Source organism: Neomonachus schauinslandi, chromosome 3, assembly GCF_002201575.2.
Source record: "Neomonachus schauinslandi chromosome 3, ASM220157v2, whole genome shotgun sequence".
NCBI classification, from domain to species: Eukaryota; Metazoa; Chordata; class Mammalia; order Carnivora; family Phocidae; genus Neomonachus; species Neomonachus schauinslandi.
Window position 1 is genome coordinate 191,999,499 of NC_058405.1, and position 10,051 is coordinate 192,009,549.

Here is a 10,051-nt window from a genome sequence, read left to right on the forward strand (position 1 = left end):
ATGTGTGCGTGCGTGAGCATGAATGTGTGCATGTGTGTATGTGTGTGTACATGTGCGCACACGTGCGTGTGTGCGCGTGTACATGAGGGCGTGAATGTGTGTGCACACGCACGTGTGTGCGTGTGTGAGCATGAATATGTGCATGTGTGTATGTGTGTGCATGTGTGCGCACGTGCGTGTGTGTGCATGTGTATGAGGGTGTGAGTGTGTGCACATGCATGTGTGTGCGTGTGTGAGCATGAATGTGTGCATGTGTGTACGTGTGTGCACATGCGTGTGTGCATGTGTAAGCATGCATGTGTGAGTGTGTGCACACGAGTGTGAGCATGCATATGCACATGTGTGTGTGCACGTGTGTGTGAGCACACGCACAGGTGAGCTGATTTACCAGCAGGCCACTGCTCCGCACTTGCAGGATTTGGGAGACAGCCCACCACAGCAGACCAGAACCTCGGCGGCGTCTCAGGGAACAGTTAGTTCCACACCCAGGCACTGGCATTCCTCACCCACAAGAGCGCTCACCCCCTCACCTTCTCCCAACTGACCAGGAAGGCTCCTTGGCCGTCGGATGTGGCCCCCAGCCCCCTGCCAGCCCTTGCGCCCCGTCACTGCGCCCCTTCTTCATGCTGCAAGGCACAGCCCTTGGCCCTGCCGGTCCAGCTCCATCTGGCGCTGATGTGTGCGTTGCCCACCTCCCCACTGGAGCGTCGCCCCGAGGGCAGTAAGAGCCTCTGTCCTGCTCTCCTGGGGCGCCAGACTGCAGCCTCATAAGGCTCGTGCTCAGCAAATGTTTGCTGACCACTTGAAGGGGCCCCATGTCTGCCCTGCTCTTCCCAGGCAGCCACAAATGATGACATGCCTCCCAGAGCCCAGGTCTCCCTGTCCGGGCCTTGGAAACCGTCCTCATCCCTGTGGGACTATGGGGACAGCACACGAGGCCACCACCGCGGCTCTGAGAGCAGAACACCCATCACAACTCTAACGGGTGGCGGGCCTCCAAGGGAGAAGGCAGCTCCCAGCCCTGTGGCTGTCCCGGACGGGGCTGGCAGGACAGACAGGCACCCGCCCCCTAGGATGAGGCTGCTGCCCCGGCCCAGCGGCCTCCAGGGCTCCTCTGCGGACACCGTGAACAGGCCTGAGGGTGCCACCAACTCCACAGCCACAGCCGAGCTCCCTTCTGTGGACTTCCATTCCCAGACTCACTCTATGTGGAACCTAGAACATTCTAGAACAGTGACAGCAGATGGAGGCTTAGATAAGTTAGGCATTTGCAACACCTGGGTCTGTGCACAAGGCTGCTGGTTGACAAGGGCCTTTGGGAGAAAGACCACTATGAGCAGAGAAGAAGGGTCTGGAATGTTCCGGGGGGCCATCCAGAATGGTGGTCACTGCCTGAAATCACACTGGGACCAGCTTGCCAGGATCCAGGAGGAGGGCTGGAGGCAGGAAGGCTGGGCGTGAGCCTGTGGGGCCTGGTTAGGCTGGGGGCAGGCCCTGGATGCATCGGCCCTGTGGCCTTGGTCCAGTCCCCTCCGCTCCAGAGGCACTGTCCTGGGTGAGTAGCATCCTCCCCAAATTCACATCCACTTGGAACCTCAGCATGTGACCTTCTTTGGAAACACGGTCTTGGCAGATGAGATTAGTAAAGATGAGATCATGCCAATTAGGGCGGGCTGTAAATCCAGTGACCGGGGCCCTTATAAGAAGTGGGGTCCACCAGAGACAGACAGACAGACAGACACGCGCAGGGAAAAGCCCACGTGAGGACGGAGGCCAGCCCAGGCCTGTGGCAGCCACCACAGGCAGGAGACAGGCCAGGAGTGGATTCTCTCAGAGCCTCAGAAGGAACCAACCCCACTGACACCTTGATCTCACACCACTGGTCTCGGGGAAAATCACTTCTGTCACAGCTCATCTGTCCCCAGGAAACGGACTTCCCATCGGTGCAGAGGGCCTGGGGGTGAGGGCTGGCCTGCAGTGGGCACAAGAGGCCGGAGAGGTAGGCCCTGCGTGGCCAGAAGGACTCAGAAGACAGGAAACCCTTCCAGAGGTCCCCAAGTCTGTGCTCTTGTAAAGTGGGGATGTGGGGATACACACAGGACGTCTGCAGTCCTGAGTAACTTATGCTATAGCCTGCCAAGCACGGACGAAGCTTACCCTGTGCACAGTTTGGCTGGCTCTCAAACTTGCCAAACCTGAAATGGTCAAGTGAAGGGAATCATTCATACGGGTGATGAACACGGGAAGACAAATTACGTTTAGCTGTGAATGTTTCTAATTTGTGTGTCAGGATGGAGCTTCGAGCGGCATGTTCCGGGACCCGGCATCTCCCGTGGGCAGCCAGTTTTGAGATCCAAGAAGCAAGTCACCATCCCGGCAGGGTGGAGCGGGGAGGGCCGGACGGCCTCCTGCCCTGACTCTCACGGCCTGGCGCCAGGCGCCGACGAGCAAGTATGCGGCCAGAGCCGCCACGCGGTCGAATCACCGGGCCTCCACTGCCGCTTCGCTGGGCAAGTGCTCCCTGCTGAATTCGCAGCCTGGCCCCGGAGGCCTTGCGCAGCCTTCGCGTGGAGCACCGTCCCCGCCCCTTCTCACGGGCCCCACGTACACTGACAAGGTGGCTGTGAGCTGTCACCCAAACAGCTCCATGCTTGTGCACCTCGGGCTGGCTCAGGGGACCCCCCGCCCCACGCTACCCCAGGGTCGCTCGGAGGAAAGCCCATCCTGCCCGCTGACCCCACTCCACAGACAAGCTTTCCTGCGCTGAGGGCTGGAGGTCATCCTCCTCTCCTCTGGGCGCCCTCAGCCTTCACCCACACTTCTGACACGGCTTCTAGCACTTTCTACCAGTACCATCACTGCTTTGTTTTCTCCAAGATGAATACAGCTCCCCGAGTGACTGTCTCAATTACCCATTCTTCTGACACTCCTTCCCTCTCTCCATCTCTCTGTGTCTCTGCGTCTCTGTCTCTCAGGCCAGAGGCGGGTCAGGGTTTTCACCCCCACAGCTCATCATCTCCTCCAGCTGTCTGCTTCCGTGACGCCCATCCCACCCTGTCCGAGACCACTCCCAAGCTCCAGGGGAGACGGGTCTGACTCTGATGTGTTGTTCTGTATTCTGCAGGCTCCCGGACGGTGTGGTCACCTGTGAGCCCCTCCTGCCAAGACCCTCAGCGACTGTCCAAGGTGATGGGCCAGGCCCCAGGAGGGAATAGGGGTCCCCACACTCATTGTTGATGTCCGGGGTCACCCAACAGTGACATGGCAGACCCTGTCAGCTCGTTGGGCACATGTCCTCTGCCCACCCAGGGTCACAGCTCCCAGCAAAGGTCACAGTTCCCACCCTGGGGTCACTTCTCACAAAAAGTCACAGTTCCCACCAGGGGTCGCAGTTGCCACCAGAAGTCATGGTTCCCACCAGAGGTCAGGGTTCCCACCAGGGGTCACGGTTCCCACCAGGGGTCACACTTCCCACCAGAGATCACAGTTCCCACCAGGTGTCACAGTTCCCACCCTGGGGTCACAGTTCTCATCAGAGGTTACAGTTCCCACCAGGAGTCATGGTTCCCATCAGAGGTCATGGTTCTCACCAGGGGTCACATTTCCAACCCTCGGTCACAATGCCCACCTGGGGTGACAGTTCCCACCAGAGGCCATGGTTTGCATCCAGGAGTCACAGTTCTCACCCAAGATGTCATGGTTCCCAGCCAGGGTCACAGTTTCTGGGCAGCACCTGGCTTCCCACCTCAAGGCATGAGTCACACCACCTGAGCACCTCTCTGGTCACAAGGAAACCAGGCGCCTGGACCAACCCTTGGCTCACACTGGGGGAGATGCCGGACAAGCAGCCAGCCTTGGGGAGGACAATGCAGAGATGCATTCTCCATGTTAGAGGGTCCCAGCGACCCGAGCGCCACTGTCTGTGGCAGTTACTCATGCATCAGCGCCCTCCACAGCTTCCTCCCCACGTCCACGTTCTCTCCCCACGTAGTCTGGGATCACCTCCTCAATAAACCCTTGGCACCCGAATCTTCACGTCAGGGTCTGCTTCCAGGGACCCAGTGGAGGCAACACCATTCCTAAGAGCCATGACGAAACCTCAGATACGCATGGCCACACTGTGCCCACGGCCCCCAAACAAGCTCTGAGCAGGGCATCCACGACCTGCCCACCCAGGATGAAGGACCACAGAGCTCCACGGGCTTCTGAAAAGACCACCTCCCAGCCCCCACCCCTTCCCACAGAGCCTACAGGTGCTCAGAACATTCTAGAGACACCTGAATCCTCACCCCCTCAACAGGTCTAGGGAGGCAGCTGCTCTCGGCGCTGAGTGCCCCTCCCCTTGGCCAGCCCCTCCCTCTGAACCTGGATAGCAGGTGGGGTAGGTTACGTGGGAGGTGAGACCTGCCATCCATCCTACAGCATCGGGATGAAGTGTGAGCGAGCAGCCGGCGCTGAGCACACGGTACGGCTTGTACCCCCGAGCCTGCCGTGACAGCCGTGGTCACTGCCCGAGGGACCCCAGGAGCCAACCACCTGCTGAGCCCAGAATTCTTGTTCTAAGTCACAAGCGTGGGGGCAGGCTGTTAATCAGTTGGAGACATAACCCAGACCCTGGCTCGGTTTTCGTGGGACCCGAAACAAGCCCCGCTAACCTCCGTGTTGGAAGCAAAGGTGGACGGGGGGCAGGAGGGTCTCCCAGGGTGCTACTCGGGTTGTGCGAATCTGGCCACTCGTCTGCATGCGGGGCCAATTTGATCCAAAATTTCAAGCCAAAAGAGCAAAGGCAAGGCTCAGAGTGGGTGCTCTCTCCCTCCAGCAGCCTGTGAGCTAACGAAGGCTGTCAGGGCCCATCTGCCTCCCTGAGCACCACAGTGTCATTCCCTCTCTTCCTACCGCCTATTAGCCTGGGGACTGCAGGCCTCCCCCTCCTCAGGACGGTTGGAGATGACCTACAATCACAAACAAGGCAAAAGAACAGGCTGAATAAGATAACATATAAATGTATAAATGCAGGGCAGCTGAAACAAGATGAGAAATCCGTAACCTCATGTCATGTACTGGGTCGGAAAGTGTGCCCCCCTAATCCATGCCCATCCTGAGCCTCAGAGGGTGACCTTCTTTAGAAATGGGGTCTTTGAAGATGAAATTAGCTGTCACAGTGAGGTCATACTGGAGCAGGGTGGGTCCTAAATCCAGGGATCAGCGTTCTTTTCTCTTTTGGTGTTTCAAGTCTGTATTTAAATGCTAGTTAGTCCACACACCGTGGAGGACTGGTTTCAGTGATTCTCACACACAGGCCCAGTGCTCACAAGTGCCCTCCTGAGTGCCCATCCCCCATCTAGCCCACCCCCGCCCACCTGCCGGCTGGTCAATGTTCCCATGTGAAGCCATGTGCTGATGCCGGCTACCGGCCAAGATGGCCGGACCAGCAGAAGCCACAGGAGGCAGGAAGGAGCCTCCTCTAGAAGGTAAGAGGCAGCACGACCCTGTCAATACCCTGATTTCAGACATCGGCCTGAATTCAGAACTGTTGTTGGAGCCACCCCCATTTGTGGTCATTTGCCCCTGCCAGCCCAGGGAACCAACCCACCATGTGGACGAGGAGGGAGCTGGGGGGGCCAGGCCGGCCGCCGTGTCTGGCTGGGCAGGCCAGGACGTGCGGCCCCGAGCGACGAGCCACCCACGGACACCCCGTCACCAATACTCACTTGTGGTGCTTCCAGACATCTGAATGATGCACTTGGAGTCTCGGCTCATCTCCCGGGAATTAAAGGGGCGGACGCGTACCGCCACCTTCACGGAGGCCCCAGCCATCTCTCCGGCCTTTGTGGGTCACCCTTAGCAGTGTTGGGAGCCCGAGTGAGCTTGGAGACACCTTGAGAAAAAGGGAGACATGAATTAGAAACAATATCCAGAAAGGCAGAACAGCTACTTCTGGTTGGTGACCGAAACCTCTCCTTTCCAAAATCCCACTAAGGGACACCTGCATGCAGTGCTAATCCACAGGGACGAGGGGCTGGAGAGGGCGGCTGCAGACGAGAAACACCACAACTCTTGGACAAGATAGCCGACAGGACGAGTGCAGCCTGGCTTAGCAAGCCCGGGAAATTTGGAGCCCAACAAGAAACAAGCCAATCCACTCAGTGGGACCCAGAAAGACTCTCAGTGCCTCTGAAGGCTGGCTTCCGGTGAGGGGACCAAAAACGGGTGTTGGTGGAAAGCCAGCATTAAACCTGCTATGGGTTGAATTATGTCCTCTCAAAATCTCTGTGTTGAAGTCCTAAACCCAGGGACCTCAGAATGTGACCTTATTTGGAGACGGGGTCCTTGCAGATGTGACTGATGAAGATGAGGTCACGCGGGAGTCAGGTGAGCCCCGAACTCAATATGGAGTCCTTACAAAAGAGAACAGTTAGACAGAGACACACAAGGAGAGCATCACACGAAGACAAAGGCAGAGATCGGGGCGATGCTTCTACAAGCTAAAGAACGGCTAAGGTGGACAGCAGACAAAGCCCAGAACATGGCAGCAGAAGGAACCAGCCCTGTTCACACCTCATCTCGGACTTCTAGCTTCCAGACCAGGAGATAATATGTCTCTGTTCTCTAGGCCACCAGTCTGCAGAACTGCAGACTCGTGAAGACCCCCAGGCCCCCACCCTCCCCCTACAGACATCCAGGGCCCAGACCTCCCCCACCACCAGGCAGGAGAGAGTGAGCCCTGCCCAGCCTGGGGGCCCACGGCCCGGAAGAGAGCAGGCATGGAGCACCTGCTGAAGGGAAGGGGTTGAGGTACACCCGAGAAGCCTAGCCCTGGGACCCCTGTGCGTGGACCTCCCCAGCCAAGAACCTAGGGAGACCTGCCAGGACCACACCCTCCAGCAAGAAATAACAGACACTAAAACCACCAGGAAAGGAACATGGCAGCACGAAACAGTGCGGGGAAGAGAAGGAAAGTATTTTCTAAATTCCTCACCTCATGAAAGAAAGTTCTTTCTTCAAGAAAGAAAAGTTGCTATGCCCACAAATGGGTGAAGAATGCTATTTTTAAAAGGATCATTTAATGAATAAGAGAGTTCTTTGAAATTAAAAATATGAAAACACAAACTTTAAAAGAAAACCTAAAGGCTGGAATTAAGTAATTTTCCAAGAAAGGGGAGAGATAAGACTTGAGGATCAGTGAAAAGGAGCCACTGAGAGAGAACTCGAGAAAACCTCCCAGGACTGCCAGTTGCGAGTCTCCAAACTCAAAGCACCCACCACCCACCCCGCCGGCCGGAGAAAGTCACACACCAAGCAAACTGTGACATGTCAGCACTTGAGGGCTAACGGGAAGATTCTGTAAGCTTCCAGAGAGAACGACAGACCACAGACGGTAGAGAATGGGAATGGCATGGGCATGTCTCACACGGACACCAGACAATGATAAAGAAACACATCCAAACTGCTGAGGAGCAGTGGGGATGGTGTGGGGGGGGGCGATTTCTGCGGGAGCGTCAGGGACAGCAGGGGTGGGGGGGTCCCTGCTGGCGCGTGGGGGACGGCGGGGGTCTCTGCTGGAGCGTGGGGGAGGCGGGGGTCTCTGCTGGAGCGTCGGGGACGGCGGGGGTGTCTGCTGGAGCGATGCTACGGAACAGCTGAACCTTTACATTAGATACAAACAGACACTGGACAGATCTCCATGTGAGCAGACGGGCATGAGCAGGGGGCCAACACCAGAAGCAAATGCAGGGAGGGCTGAGCAGGGGCCGTCCCTCCAGGAGCCTCCTGGCCCATCGCCTTGGGCGCTACATGTACATGCACTACCTGGTGAAAATTTTAGGAAATAAAAGGACAAAAAGCAGGAGAGAAACTGCTGCTGGAGCCCAGCGCTGCCCGGGGCAGAGGTTCTTCAGCTGTGACCCCCCGGCCCGGCCACCGGGCACCATGAAAAATGAGTGGGATGCCAAAGCCACCAGGCCTGCTCTGGGACCACCTTGGTGAGCATGAAGCTGACCTTCACATCCCTTGGAAGGTCAGCTTCACATCACACCAAGAACACAGCTCCCCAAGGACGTAGGCCCCGGGGGGCCCATGCCCACTCAACAGGGCTGTCCCGGGCCCTGGAAACTCACAGGCCAGAAGTGTGTGAACAGAGCAGCATGTGCAGCAAGATTCGGGTGAGACGGGGGGGTGGAAGGAGGTGGGTTGGCTTCCCTGTGGGAGTATCTGGGCTGAGGACGTGGGGTCTCAGGGGGAACAACAGGGTTGCGCTTGCTGGGGGGTGCACATGACACCTCATCCCTGCGCATTCCCCCACCTGCCCTACGCGCCCAGACCAATGCGCCCGGAGGGGACCCTGGAACAGGGGCAGGTGGGGGCGGGCAGCCCTCTCTCCAAGCAGGCCTTGGATTGCAGCGAGGGACCAGAGGGCTTCACCCAGCACACCAGACTGCAGTCAACTCCCCGTGTGCCACGATCGGAGTGGGGTGTGTGGAAGGGAAGCAGCCTGGGGGACCCTGGGGAGGCCTGGGAGGAGGGAGGCATGGCACAGGGCCACCCCGGGCTCCCAGGCAAGGCTGAGCGTCCCTGTGGGCAGGAGTGCAGTAACAGGCACTGGGGGACAGTCTTATGGTGCTGGGGCACGCAGAGCCTCCGGCCCCACCAGGAACCACAAAGGTACAGAAAAATCCTGTTTTCGCTAAAGCTAGAGCTGCTGAAGACCCGATGACACACAGGTGAGTCTCCCAAGGCGGAGGCCGAGCCGCCCGCCCTGCAGGGGGCTGACAGGTCGGCACGACACCACCCCAGACATGGCCCCAGACGCAGCCCTTCTCCTTCTGACTCTGGGCCGATGCTCTGTGGCTGCTCTGAGGCCGGCAGCTGGGGTCTGCGGAGGCACACAGGTCCCTGCAGGGCCAGAATCTGGCCTTGCCTTCCCAGGGAAGCTTCTAGGGGGTCCCAGGAACAGAACCACCTTCAAGCGTCTGTTTCCACAGAAAAATGCTGCCAAATGTGTCTCTGAGGCACGGCCTCTTCAGAGCCCCCGGGGCCCTGCGGTCTCCTAGCCCCCGGCAGGGCGCCAGAGCAAGGCCCTGCCCCGACGCAGAGGCCCAGGATGAAGAGGGCCAGGCAGCCCCGCGCTGGGGGCCATGCAAGGGTGAGGTCAGCGGAAGTCACAGAACCCCGCTACCCTCTGACTCGCACTCCTAAGCCCCAGCCCAGCCCACCTGGCCAGGGACCTGGTGGGGGCACTGTCCTCCATTCCCGTATGGGAATGAGCGGTGGTGTAGGCTCTCACCAGCAGTGGGGAGAGCCATCATGGGATGGAGATTCTCTGTCTGCAAGCATGACCCTGACATAGCCTGGGCCTTTAAATCATCAACATGTCAAGGGTGTTATAAAACAGAACACAGTTCCAGAATGTCCTCCCATACCCTACATCCTGGGGCTCTCCCTGGCAGTCAGAACCAGCAATAGTATGGTCTCCAAATTAGCAGGGAAGGAAATGGTTCACTCAGCAAATCCATACGATGGGGCAGGCAGTCCTAAGCAAGGGGACAGAACTCTGCATTTCAGTACCACTTCCCACAGCTCCTAACTCATGCTGCAGGCACCCGGGGCATTCCTGACACCGCATCTAAGTCACGTGGCGGAGGTGCAAGCCGGGGACCAGAAGACTCAGTCCCGATCCTGCTATGTGACTTAACCCCTGGGCCTCTGTTCACCCATCTGTGAAATAACAGGATTGAAGTGGATGACCCCAAAGTGATTCCACGTCTCAGGGCCCGGGATCCTGAGGAAAGCTAGCAAAAACTCCCTGCAGAATTTCGGTGCTGCTCTGGCCACTCTGAAAGGTCCTTCCCACAGGCCACTGATGGGCTGCTAGCCTGACACTGCAGCTGGCCACCCAAGGGGGGCTCAGGGGCTTGAGGGACAGGGCTCCTGAGAACACGGAGGAGGACAAGCTCAGGGCAGAGAGCTGTTGGTTACAGGAATGGCCAAGAGCTCCAGAAAACAGAACCCAGCCTGACATGAAGACCAACCGCTGTCTAAAATGAACCAAGAT

The 10,051-nt window shown here is 58.2% G+C and overlaps 1 protein-coding gene across 17 annotated transcripts in view; it reads right to left on the bottom strand.

Annotated features, from left to right (window-relative positions):
- KIF1A (kinesin family member 1A) overlaps positions 1-5,817 on the bottom strand; it is a 70,124-nt gene extending 64,307 nt beyond the window's left edge. For all 17 annotated transcript variants that reach the window (XM_021678995.1, XM_044913479.1, XM_044913478.1 and 14 more), the window contains exon 1: positions 5,712-5,817. In XM_021678995.1, the coding sequence (XP_021534670.1) occupies positions 5,712-5,817 (106 nt within the window). The remainder of the gene's footprint in view (positions 1-5,711) is intronic.
- Positions 5,818-10,051: the final 4,234 nt, after the last annotated feature.